At 39.0% G+C, this 14,109-nt stretch overlaps 1 protein-coding gene across 1 annotated transcript in view; it reads left to right on the top strand.

Moving 5' to 3' along the window:
- Nucleotides 1-3,147: 3,147 nt before the first annotated feature.
- Nucleotides 3,148-14,109, top strand: part of LOC125001208 — a 47,584-nt gene continuing 36,622 nt past the window's right edge. Inside the window, 11 exon segments of the mRNA XM_047577131.1 lie at nt 3,148-3,211; nt 3,837-3,969; nt 4,070-4,204; nt 4,308-4,386; nt 4,548-4,773; nt 4,904-6,686; nt 6,932-7,105; nt 9,131-9,304; nt 9,479-9,652; nt 10,291-10,464; nt 10,773-10,946. Of these exon segments, the coding sequence (XP_047433087.1) occupies nt 3,878-3,969; nt 4,070-4,204; nt 4,308-4,386; nt 4,548-4,773; nt 4,904-6,686; nt 6,932-7,105; nt 9,131-9,304; nt 9,479-9,652; nt 10,291-10,464; nt 10,773-10,946 (3,185 nt within the window). The 5' untranslated portion in view covers nt 3,148-3,211; nt 3,837-3,877.

The following is a 14,109-nucleotide window of genomic DNA, read 5'->3' as shown; positions in this document are numbered from 1 at the left end:
TTTGTTTTTGTTTTGTTTTGTTGTCTGAGATCTATACAGAATGATATCTATATATAATAGTTTAATACATTTATTTATTGAAAAACTGCTTTTAAAACAACAAAAGATGATTTGGGAGCAGCTGCTTTAGTGCGATTTAGCTTTTTTTCTCTGTTGCCATCTCTGGTTTTAGTACGAAGTTCCTTCGATACTTAAAGGTTTGACCAAATCCTGACTATGATGTAGCGGCTGCACAAGCATGCAGCGACCACTAGGTGGCAGCATTCAGATGCTGTTGCCCTTTAAGTCGACAACACCAGACAAGAAAAAAAAATGTTTTAATGACAATAAATGCAACCATGTGTTCATGTTTTGAGCTAATATATTTCTATTATATCTTTCCGGGAAAGAAAGCATTCGTGATATATGTGGTCAAAGTTATTAACCTTAAACAGAATTGGACTTCTTTGTGAAGGGTAACTTATTTTCCGTCTCTGTGCAGAATATGTCAGTGAGGTCTTGTTCACACGTGCTTCAGTTCGTCATGAGGAGCTTCCTAAAAGTGCGCCTCCTTTTGCATTTTACACCCTGACATAGACTTCTTGCTAATTTCAAGGCCTAATTCGAGGAAATTTCAAAAGACGACATAGCCTAATACCATTTGTTTTTTTTTTAACCGTTGCCAATCTAAAATACTGAGTTTCCTCTGGTTTAAAGCTGATTTAAATGCAGAATAATGTGAAATAGATCGCTTTGTATAGATCTGGATAATATTATATAGCACAAAAGAGTAAGCAAATAACAGGTGGTTGTTAAGCAGCTGTTCCTATAATGTGAATCTAGTCGTACGACGCTGTTAGAAGAATCAGTTGATTTCTTTGCCCTCATTTTCTCTTTATTCCTTCCACAGTTGTTTTCCACTGTTACCACAGGCACTCAAATAAAAAAAAAAGAAAGAAAGAAAGAAAGCGCTACCGTTTACAAGCAGCTTTGATCTGTCTCATCGTGCCCCATAGCATAAAAACAACCCCATTGGTTGATTGAACGCGGAGCCATTCACCATTCGAAATCAAACCAACCAATGTCGAGCTGGGCTGCTTGAGACAATCAGAAGGGATTTCCAGACGAGTGTCCCGCCATCCTTCTCTTTGTAGACGCCGATGTAGTCACTGAATTAGGCCGGAACAAAAACAACTCTCACAGACCTAGGAAAATGTATCTCCTTGCTTTCGTTTAACTTGTTTACTTGTGGCTAAACTTTTTGTGTTTCAAACTAAATCCACGACTACTTATTCTTTTAACTGAATAAATCTCAAGGTGACAACAACTAATAGGGAGGAGTTTATTTGGTAAAATGTAAAACAAAACAAACAAAAAAAAAGAGAAGAAGCAAAAGAACAACCGTTTATTCCAGTAGAAAAGTAATAGATGAATATTTGCTGGTGATTATTTTTATAACAAATAAATGTACATAATGTCTTTGAGAGATGCTATTTGCTGTATACATGTGCTGAAATGAGACAACCCATGTGGGACACTTGGAACAGGAGCGAGGTCCAGTATACAAAGTTTCAGTAATGTGCAATACAAAACGGCATGCTGTTTTAAAATGAGGAACTTCATGTACTGTACTATGCAACCGCAAACTGTGTACATCGCTTCATGCTGTGGCTTCTCCGACCACCCGTTTCCAAGCAGCATCATCTGGACTCTTAAGGGATTTTTTTTTTCTTTCTTTCTTTTTTTTTTTTTTGTGTTGATCTTTTGATTTTCTCTGTGGAAGATGAAAACCTAAGCGGCTAATGCGGTATTGCATGCGTAATATACCATTCTAATTTATATTAAAAAAAAAAAAAAAGGAATTGAAGAAAAATAAATTGGAGGCGATTGTGTTGCAGGCAAAGCTACAAGTGACTTAAAACATTTCTTTTTCAAAATAAAAGAGTCGTTCTAAAACAGTCTGCGGTATTTCTTTGATAAAAAATTGGAAGACATGAAAGATTCCCCTTTCCCCTGATTTCCCCCTTTTTGAAAAGAAAGGCGTGTTTTTTTTATGTTTTGACTTATTTTTTGTTGTACTTATCCTTTTCAGCCAATAACCAAACTTGGAGGGATGCCTGCCATCTAGTGTTGAAAAGCAGGTACTTCAGTCTCGTGTGCCAGAGTCGGTGAGTCAGTAGTTGGATACAACTTGAACTTCATTGTTTAAGACTGTATTTTATCCAATTGGCATCACAAAAAGTATGCCGAATTAACAGTTAACAATTCGTGTGTGCACAGTATCTTCACTCTGAGTGAATTGATATTTCATTGAGGAAAAACCTAAAAATGTGATAATTCACAGGCAAGTTCCGACTTAATGGCGCATTTAGTTTTTGTCCTGGACGCGATGAGCAATGGACATACAGTCGTTGGATCGTGTAAGTCACAGTCAATGTAAAAAAAATAAAAAAATTAAAAAAAAATGTGTAGCACTTCTGTGTGTTCATAATATTTTTTTTCCTGCGGAAATGCAACACCTTCGGCCATTTGTATTCATTAAGATGACTGACACCGTGTAATTCATGTGTTCACCACCAGAAAGCCTTCTTCACTTTTAGACAACAACCCTCTGTTGTAAAGAAGTAAGATAGATAGTGAATTCAGCATGAAACCACATTCAGCATCAGGATGTATGTGGTGTATGTGTCTGTCTCTACATCATACACACAGTACAGTATGATGTAGAGACAGACACTACATGTATGTGACATATGTTCATTATGAAGAGCCTCAAACTTTGGATTAATTCTTTTCTTTGTTGAAAGCTGGTAAACAATACATTTCTTTGTCTATCAGAATCAATCAGAGATCAGACACATGAACTTGAACCAAGTGGTGTGTTTCTGAATAGTGATCCACTTTACCTTTAACAAACAAAAACCCTCGGACAACAACCCTGATGTCATGTTCTACCAGTGATACAAAAATAGCAATGCGTTTTCTGGCCTTTATAAGCATTAGAAGCATTATACAACAGGCGTGAAAAATGAGTCGCTCTGGGACGTAAATTTTATCGATACATGATGGAAGCATTTTTAAATTTAAAGTTATCATTACTGCCCCTCTGTGGTCACTGTTGGTACAGCTTCCCTCATGTGTTTTTGGGCATTTCTTTATCTAAATTTAGATTTACTTTCGCTTTCATGACGGCTGTGGCGCACATTTCCTCTATGTCAACATCCGTCTGGAGGTAAGGAATGCAGTTTTTCCTGCTTTTCTTGTTGAAATCAGTTGATATTAGTTGTAGCAGAAACAGCAGAACTCTTCCTCTCGCTATTTAAAGTTGAACCAACGAGTCCAAAAACTATACCGGGGAAAGTTATTCTGCATTACATGTCTGAATTATGCCTCAGTTGTTGTTTTGGTTTTAGTTCTCTTGAATCTCGGGTGGTTTTACACACTTAAAAGGCTATGCATTCACATTTACAAATAGGCTACGTAGGAGTAGCATTTTAATGCCACCGTTTTCAAGTATTTCACTTTTCATGAGTCAAAATAAAAACACGGATAATCCAGAGAGCCGTCAACCTGCAACTGTTCATTTGCAGCTGTGGTTTGTTAGTCTTAGTATTTTGAACTGTATTGTCCTGTACAGACTGGGGTTTCTATTATTTTGACATTTAAGTTAAGCTAATTTAATTAAATACTAATATATAGTTACATATAAATATGAATAATAGACAAAAGATATTCAAAAATCACCATCTCAGACTGATGTGAAAAAGAAAGTAGGTCGGCAGAGCAGCTGCTGATATTTAACAGTAGAAATGATGTGAAGATGATTTCACATGTAATGTTTTGTGTTTCCTCTGCAGATGAATGTAGAAAGTGTGAAAGTTGATGTGAATTCTTCAGAATGGATCAGTGTGAGGACAGAGAGGAGGGAGTCCCTCCCTCTACAAAAATACGTCTTAGTGGAGACTATGAAGACCAGACCAGAGCTCAGAGGTAGCTGTCTTAAACTGTCCATGAATCTATTCGATGTCAGAGCTCACCACTGAAATCTCTGAAGCATCATTATTCATACTCTAATCTGTGTTTGTTGAAGAACAAAGCAGCCGCACAGACCAGACTCTGCTGAACCTGATCCTGTACCTGAACCCAGCTGTGTGTCTCTGAAAAGTGATCGCTCAAAGGATGTTGGTGTTACTTTTAACAGACAACAGATCCCTGCCACAAAGAAGTAAGACTACTCTGACATTTAAAAAGAACCAGTTCACTGCTGTGATGTCATAGTAATTGTTTGGAACCTAATGAACAACTAATTGTTGATGATTGTTCCACAGAGTCTACCGGGAGAGTTCAGAGGTTCCCAGTGGTCAGTCTGTCCACCAGCGTCAAACACAGCTGGACTGCATATTTACGGTCTGTACATGTACAACAACTATTTGACATCTATTGTGTTGACAGTCGTCTCCATGCTGCTCTTTGTAGACCAGTGGATAATCAGTCTGTCCACCATGGATTGGATGTCTCGCTCCATGGTTCCACTGGGATTGTTTGATTCATATAGTTTTCTGTTCCAGCTGCTGGAGGACAACATTGTCACTTTTGTGAAGAACGAACTGAAGAAGATTCACAGAGGCCTGAGTCCAGATTACCCAGAATGCTTAGAGAGTCAGATGGAGGATGAGGAGGTGTTGGACGGAGAGGATGAAGAGCAGAGGATCAGCAGAGAAGCATTTCTGAAGATCACAATGAACTTCCTGAGGAGAATGAAGCAGGAGGAGCTGGCTGACTGTCTGCAGCGGAGTAAGAGGATATCTCTGAATATTTAACCTATTGGATAAATTAGACATTTACTGATGTTTAAAGAGACCAACATTTATTCAAACACGTGCAATTTCTGACTATTTGTCTTATTTCTTGTGTGTTCATTTAGATCTTATTGCTCCAGTTTGTCAACATAAAATCAAATCTGCTCTGAAGAAGAAGTTCCAGTGTGTGTTTGAGGGGATTGCTAAAGCAGGAAAACCAGCTTTACTGAACCAGACCTACACAGAGCTGTACATCACAGAGGGAGGAACTGCAGAGGTCAATGATGAACATGAGGTCAGACAGATTGAAACAGCATCTAGGAAACCAGACAGACCAGAAACAACCATCAGACCAGAAGACATCTTTAAAGGCCCACCTGGAAGAGATAAACCAATCAGAACAGTGATGACTATGGGAGTGGCTGGCATTGGGAAAACAGTCTTAACACAGAAGTTCACTCTGGACTGGGCTGAAGACAAAGCCAACCAGGACATCCACTTCACATTTCCATTCACTTTCAGAGAGCTGAATGTGGTGAAAGAGAAGAAGTTCAGTTTGGTGGAACTTATTCATCACTTCTTCACTGAAACCAAAGAAGCAGGAATCTGCAGATTTGAAGAGTTCCAGGTTGTGTTCATCTTTGATGGTCTGGATGAGAGTCGACTTCCTCTGGACTTCCACAACAATGAGATCCTGACTGATGTTACAGAGTCCACCTCAGTGGATGTGCTGCTGACAAACCTCATCAGGGGGAAACTGCTTCCCTCTGCTCGCCTCTGGATAACCACACGACCTGCAGCAGCCAATCAGTTCCCTCCTGAGTGTGTTGACATGGTGACAGAGGTCAGAGGGTTCACTGACCCCCAGAAGGAGGAGTACTTCAGGAAGAGATTCAGAGATGAGGAGCAGGCCAGTAGGATCATCTCCCACATCAAGACATCACAAAGCCTCCACATCATGTGTCACATCCCAGTCTTCTGCTGGATCTCTGCTACAGTTCTGGAGGATGTGTTGAAATCCAAAGAGGGAGAAGATCTCCCCAAGACCCTGACTGAGATGTACATCCACTTCCTGGTGGTTCAGACCAAAGTGAAGAAGGTCAAGTATAATGGAGGATCTGAGACAGATCCACACTGGAGTCCAGAGACCAGGAAGATGATTGAGTCTCTGGGAAAACTGGCTTTTGATCAACTGCTGAAAGGAAACCTGATCTTCTATGAATCAGACCTGACACAGTGTGGCATCAACATCAAAGCAGCCTCAGTGTACTCAGGAGTGTTGACACAGATCTTTATAGAGGAGAGAGGACTGTACCAGGACAAGGTGTTCTGCTTCGTCCATCTGAGTGTTCAGGAGTTTCTAGCTGCAGTCTACTTGATCCACTGTTACACCAACAGGAAGACAGAGGTGCTGGAGGACTTCCTGGGACAAAACTACAATGACTCAACTCTGGATGACTTTCTGAAAAGAGTCATGGTGAAATCTGTGGAGAGTAGCAATGGTCACCTGGATCTGTTGGTTCGCTTCCTTCATGGCCTCTCTCTGCAGTCCAACCAGAGACCATTAAGAGGACTACTGGGTCAGAGAGAGACCAGTCCAGAAATTATCCAGAGAGCCATTGACAACCTGAAGACAATGGAAATGTATAACTTTTCTCCTGACAGAAGCGTCAACATCTTCCACTGTCTGATTGAGATGAATGACCTCTCAGTTCATCAGGACATCCAAGAGTTCCTCAAATCAGACAACAGATCAGAGAAACTCTCTGAAATCCACTGCTCAGCTCTGGCATACATGTTGGAGATATCAGAGGAGGTTCTGGATGAGCTGGACATGAAAAATTACAACACAACATGGGAGGGATGACTGAGACTGATTCCAGCTGTGAGAAACTGCAGAAAAGCTGTGTAAGTTCAGATGTGAATGTTACAATACAACAGTGTGAAACAATGTTCACCTTTTTTGTTTCAGTATTTCTGTATTTTCTCTCAGATGTTCTCTACAGCTTTTTCAACATTGTGTCAATTTGTTTAAAGCTGATGATTTTATTTATATTACCTTTATATCTGTCTGGTTTGTCTCAGTCTCTCAAATACAGGAAGGACATGTAAAATGTTTAATTTTTCATAATAGTCTATTTGTATCATGACAGACTTTCTGGCTGTGGACTCTCAGAGAGTCACTGTGAAGTTGTGGCCTCAGCTCTGAAGTCCAACCCCTCCCATCTGAAATATTTGGACATGAGCTTCAACAACCTGCAGGATTCAGGAGTGAAGTATCTGTCTGATGGACTGAAGAGTCCAAACTGTAGACTGGAGACTCTGAGGTCAGTTCACTGACTTTTGCAGATTTTTTTTTACATACATAGACTCATGTTGGTCAGTCCGGTTCACAAGAACATTAAAAGGGAGAAGGATTATTATTTTCTTCACCCTTCCTTTATAGTCTGACTCGTGAAGCTCCATATAAGTGTCAGCTAAACTCATGTTTAGAAGGCACACCTTCTCATTTAATGTTTTTTTCTTTATTTTCATGCCTATTTACATTGTAGATTCTCATTGAATGCATCAAAACTATGAATGAACACATATGGTTTTATGTAGTAAACAAAAAGTGTGAAATTGGGACTGGGACTAGACTAAAAATGTATATCACGGTATTTTTCAAAATTCTGATGGTATCATGGCATTTGTTTCATGTATAATTGTGTGTTCACAGCATTTTATACTGTCTGAGAGAGGAATAAATGCAGTAGATTGACTAAGTATGGACTATTTTACTGTGATGATGAGTAAATATTGTAGAATAATCCCACATTAGTAGTAAAACAGGTTTGCATGACACAATGTTAGCACTGCCTGCTGATGTGGAAATCTGGGGACATTCACACCTCGAAGATTAAAAAATAAATAAATGTTATAAAGATGAAATGTAGAAATGTGAGCAGTTATGGTTTAAATAAATATATTAAAACCATCCCAGTGTGAACTGTCCAAAATTCGAAATTTTTTGTATTTAGGCTATTTAAATTTCCCACTAATAACATAATTTTACAAGGCTACATTTGAACACATCATGACAAAGTAATTGACCCTCGTCTGATGCTCATAATTACTCAGTCCAACTTGGATGCATCATAATACAATTCAATGCAGCCTCATACCTGAGCAGGTGCTTATGCTTTGCTGGGGCCCTGTCCACAGAAATAATATGTGAAATATACAGACCGCTCTAGATAGCCTCCAAATTAGTAATGTTCAGTTAGCTACACTAGGAATCATTGCTCTACAATGAACTGGCGACTTTTCCAGAGTATAACCCGCCTCTCACCCAATGACAGCTATGCTCTGATGTCCTGGGTCTCTGCTCTGCTGCTCCTACTCCTGGCCTTCCTCTCAAGTCTTTTCTGGTGTTTAGATTTGTGATTTTTGGGCCATCATCTTAATTGATCTTCCTCTTTATTTTAATTTGTGGACCACAATATCACTGTGTGACTTTGTTTTTGTTTGGATTCAATAGTATGTATGGTAATTTAGTCATAGGTGCTTGGACTGTGGGCCCTTAGAATTGTCACTCCCCACGGTGCTGCTTCTGGTCTCTGTGTTAGCCCTGTGATAGACTGGTGACCTGTCCAGGGTGTACGCCACCTCTCGCCCAATGATAGTTGGGACTTATGCCTCGCCCGATCACAGCCCCTGTGACCCTAGTGAGGATAAGCGGTAGTAGAAGATGCGATTCTTCAAAATAGCCACCCTTTCCTTTGATTACTGCTTTGCACACTCTTGGCATTCTCTCGACAAGCTTCTTGAGGTAGTCACCTGAAATGGTGTTCCAACAGTCTTGAAGGAGTTCCTCGAGATGCTGAGCACTTGTTGACCCTTTTGCCTTCACTCCGCAGTCCATCTCATCCCAAACCATCTGGATTGGGTTTAGGTCAGGTGACTGTGGAGGCCAGGACATCTGGTGCAACACTCCATCACTATCCTTGTTGGTAAAACAGTGTCTATTTTGGGTGACTACTTTGAGGAATCTAAAATATAAAGCATATTTAGAGTTATTTAACAATGTTGTCTTTGCTACATGATTCCACATATCTTGCTTCATATATTTGATGTCTTTAGTATGTACCTACAATGTAGAAAGTAGTAAAAACATGAATGAGAAGGTTTGTCCAAACCTTTGACTGGTAGTGTGTGTTTACAATGATCCACAATAACAGAAGGATTATGTCGCTCTACTGATTTTGGAGAAGATCTTGTTGGTTAGGATATTGTTGTGTTAAAAACTAACCACTGACCACTTCTGATTAGATTGTGATTCATATTGTCTGCATCTTTTATTCTTTGTTCAGGTTGTATCGTTGCAGTTTGTCAGAGATCAGCTGTGATTCTCTGGTCTCAGCTCTGAAGTCCAACCCCTCCAATCTCAGAGAGCTGGACCTGGGCTTCAACAAGATGCAGGATTCAGGAGCGAAGCATCTGTGTGGTTTTCTGGAGAGTCCACTCTGTAGACTGGAGACTCTGAAGTCAGTTCATTGACTCATACAGAATTTCTAACCACAAAGCTGCAAATGTCTGTGTTCCTTATATCTTGTCCTAAATGTAATCTTTTGTTACACAAAAAAATGTCAATGTTTTTCATTCCTGCTCATCTGTATAAAAAGTCAGTGTTTCTAACTAAATTTTTATGCTTTATTCAGATTAAGTTGGTGCAGTTTGTCAGAGATCAGCTGTAATTATCTGGTCTCAGCTCTGAAGTCCAACCCCTCCCATCTGAGACATCTGGACTTGAGCAACAACCAGTTGAAGGATTCAGGAGTGAAGCACCTGTGGGATTTTATGAAGAGTCCACTCTGTAGACTGGAGATTCTGGGGTCAGACACTACTTTTTATTTGTGTGTTGAGATAAATATGATGTGAAAGATGTGGTGACTGCAGACATGAATCTGATTCCAACCCCTATTAGATACACTAGTGAAAACGAATGCATCCTCATATTATAACAGTTTTACTCTAAATCTTATCTCTAAAGGTTATTATGATCAGGATTTGTTCAAAATAACAAAGAGAGCTGTTGATTTGAACTTTGATGCTTAATTATTCAATCAACAGAGAATCCGCAATTAGTGATAAAGAAGCTTTGTTAAACATATGATGCTTCCACTTCCAAAACAGAAGTTATTTAGTGTGACCTTTTTAAAAATAACTTGTGTCGGTGCTCATCTGAATAGACTGAGACCAAAATCAACCCATGTGTTCTCCATGATACAGAAGTACTGCTGTCCCCTATGAAACCTCATCACATGTTTTTTTTTTGTTGTTGTTGTTGTTGTTGCAATGAAGGAAACTAGGGGATACAGATGATAGACATATACTTATACCTCCAGTAACTACCGTTTCTCAAATATTAGAGGGTTTTTTACTTGTTGGTCAACATGAGTTTGTATCAGTGGAGCCACTGCTAGCTCTTTGTTTCTGCTTCTGTTTGACTGGTTGATTTGTTTTTATTCAGGTTGTATCACTGCAGTTTGTCAGCGATCAGCTGTGATGCTTTGGGATCAGCTGTGAAGTCCAACCCCTCCCATCTGAGACATCTGGACATGAGAGGAAACAACCTGAAGGATTCAGGAGTGAAGTATCTGTGTGGTTTTCTGAAGAATCCACTTTGTAGACTGGAGACTCTGAGGTCAGTTCACTGACTGTAATTTATTGTAGATGTGTTTAATGTTTATTACCAACTTAAATGAATTTATGTTCTTACAGAATTTTTATAAACAATTATAATAACAATTTTAGGGAACATCTCATTGATTAAGACATAGAGATTTTGAGCTGCACATTTGAAACCTGAACTGAGTGGATTTTAACTCAGTTTCTGTTCTCTATTCAGACTGAGTTATTCAATTTTGTCCACTGCATGTAAACTGGGACAAGGACCCATTTAAAACCTGAACTCAGCTAACTGAATTTTAACTATTTCTGTTCTCTGTTTAGATTGAGTTACTGCAGTTTGTCAGAGATCAGCTGTGATTCTCTGATCTCAGCTCTGAAGTCCAACCCCTCTCATCTGAGAGAGTTGGAGCTGAGTGGAAACAAGCTGCCGGATCCAGGAGTGAAGCAGCTTTGTGACTTTCTGGAGAGTCCAGAATGTAAACTGGAGACTCTGAGGTCAGTAGAACCTTCAGTTGTATTGCACTAAACACAGAATGAAAGCAAAGGCGTGTTTTTCCTGTTTCCCTCAGTGAAGTTGTGGGCAGAGAAAAATTAGATAGTCATAGGCTTCAGGATTGGACAGAAATAAAGTTGTTGTATTTACCATTATGTGTTTGAGTAGGCCCTTTCTTTAAATATAACATCTGTAAATGTGTTTGCTCTCTGTCACAGATGGGAGTGATCAGCTTTGAGAGTGAACATGGTTGGTGTTTGTGCTGATGTGTCCTGATGATCCATGGAGCTTGAAGCAGCAGCAGCTTGTAGAGATGTTCATGTTACTGAGAGGTGATACAGAGAATAAACCCACCAGCATCAGTCACCATCACCAGCCCTCCCTGGATGCTACCTTGTTGATCTTTGATGAGTAGAGTGACCTCTTGTGGCAGGGAGGGCAGTGCCACACATTATTTCTTTTGAGCACGAGTTGGGGTGGGCAGCTGTGTTGAATATGCATCACATATTTTTGATCCCCAACACTGGTGTTTTTAATTTTTTTATATTATTTTACAAAACTGCAAGACTTACCACAGGCAGCTAAGTTATTTTTTATGGTCTATGGTTTATTTAGAGTTCAGCTGTTACGGCTTTTTCTTTATATTTGTGCACTTTATATATTTTGTTTCTTTCTTATTTAATTTCCTAAGACTTGAGACAATGTGACTCTTTTCCAACTTTGTTGAACGCTGTCCAAATAGTGTAGATATGAATTGTTTTTATGCTGAGTGAGCACTTTCCTGTTCTTCCTGGTTGGTTCTCCTGTTGAGCTTTTGAAGAAATGGAGAAAAATGAACCACTTTGCTCAGTTCTAAGTTTCCAAAATCTTTTCCAATCGCTTGTATTCCTGCAACATTGTGCTGTCTGATATACTGTTTGAAAGTACTTAATTTATTTATTTATTTTTAAATCTCTTTCCAAAACATTACATAATAACTTTATTATCAGTGAACACTGACAAATAGTGACCATGAATTCTGGAAACAAATTCTAGAGGTAAAACATATATGACGCTATGCAGTAACATCTAACTTCGAATATTATTGTTTTATTGTAGAATTTTTTATTTCTGAAGTGTACGTTATGCATCACAGAGTATGTTTCCAACACTATTCATGGACTTTCTTCATCTTTTTTTTGTGACTGTTTTGGTTGTAAGTCAGTGTATATTTTCTATCTGTATTGCGTATTCATTGAAATGTATACACTAGCTGTAGTTTGTGTGATTTACAATTACTTAGCCTATGGAAAAGTCCAGGCAGGTCCGCGTGTGCCAATGGTACACGGCCACACTCAAGCTTGTAAAAATGTACTGACAACCGAGCCATCAAAGTAGACTGTCAGTCGGGGTCTTTGGGTTTATGGGTTCATGGGTTCAGGGGAGCAGCCTATGCAGCATTAAAATTTCTCAGAATGTGTTAAAATAATTTGACATGAAACATGAAAAGAAATAATTGTGCATGGATTTACCATAAAACTCTATTTAAATTATTTTGAAGTTCATATGGTTTATTTTGAAGGCTCAGCCACGTGTAGCCCCTGGGTAGGACATGTTTGTAACTCTGAAAAAAATCATACCAATGACTTTAAAACGTAACCAATTTTTAGTTTAAAAAAAAAAAAAAAAAAAGTTCCATATTCCGCTGTGTCTGTGTATACATTTATTAAATAAAATAATTTGCAATCACAGATTTCAATTTTGATTGAAGATGATCTTAAAATTAGACACACTTGCACCTTCAATGTGACAAACCTCTGAAGATCTCACCATGGTATTGCTCCTAGATCAGAAGAATTTATTTGTTGACTCCACTGCCACACTGCTTTGAAGGTGTTTATCTCTGCAAGTGTTCATACTTATCAGAAGATCAAGTACACTACTAACCTTCACAGTCTAATGTGAGATCTCATGTGTCGGTGAGAGCTTGTGAGGACAGTCAGAGCTTGGGTTTTTAGGGATCGGATCGGAAACTGGCCTAACAAACGGGATGTCAACAACTTTCTCCCGGTCCGTCACTCTAAGACGTCCGTGCACCACACATACACTGATAACAATTCACATTGTTCATTGTAAAGGTGACAAACAGGTTGTACAACATGAAATAAAACATCAAGGCAGTAATAATAATCATAATATGATTATAATAATGATGTTGTAGGTAAGTTGTGGGGCTTCAACTTCTGATAACAACTTCCTGAAAACTTTGGAGGTTTACTTTCGTTTTCGTGACGGCTGTGGCGCAGATAATTTTCTTCTCCGTAACGGGACTTGCATTGGCAATTTTTTACAGGAATCAGGAAACTTTTCTCGATGTTCATTGAAATCAATTTTAGCTTTGGTATTCACTTTTTCGAGTAAGATTGTTTTTTAACTTGTCAGAGCCGTCGGGTTCATTCAAAGCTGTGTTGATGATGTAATCATTGCTGAAACGTGGCAAAGATATTTCTCAGATTTCTGGTGTCAGTTTCTTAAATAAGCCTAAAATGGGTAAGCTACGCAAAAACTGACACATTTGTTCCCAGGGACAAAAATGCCCCATTGAAAACCGTTATAGACGCACTTTTTGGTCCCACATTTGTCTTAACATAAATTAATGCTTTTCTTTAGGTTAAGATTTCATTGTGGACTAGTAGCCTTCAGTTAAACATTTTTATAGATTGCGTCTGTATTTCCACTTTCAATGCAGGCTGCAGAATTTCACTGTTTTCCTGTTCTTCTGCAATGGTGCACTTGTGTTATAACTTGCACCATAAACTTATTCAATAAAGGAGAAAGATGAGTAACAATCTTTGTTTGCTCAGGTTGTTTATGCGGGTGCACTGCAACTAACGTTTTTAGTAAGAGCAGTTGTTAAGGAGGAATCATTTTCGAGATGGCGAGACAGTACAGAACACAAGAGGCTCTGGAAACGACCATGCAGTCTGAGGAGGCCTCAGAGTTTGAGACAGAGCAGTCAGAGTCTCACTCCAGCTCTTATGAAGACTCATATGAAGATTCCTGTTGGTTCAACTGCATTTTCATCTGGGTGGCTGCAGTTTGTATGTGCATCCCAATTTTAGCCAGTGGGCGAGGTTAAATAGTGGAAATAGAAATAGAAACTCAATACATTCTTATCAGTTCCCC

This window comes from Mugil cephalus, chromosome 23 (assembly GCF_022458985.1).
Source record: "Mugil cephalus isolate CIBA_MC_2020 chromosome 23, CIBA_Mcephalus_1.1, whole genome shotgun sequence".
Lineage (NCBI taxonomy): Eukaryota > Metazoa > Chordata > Actinopteri > Mugiliformes > Mugilidae > Mugil > Mugil cephalus.
Note: the sequence above shows the minus strand (reverse complement) of the source record. Positions and strands in the feature narration are given on the sequence as shown.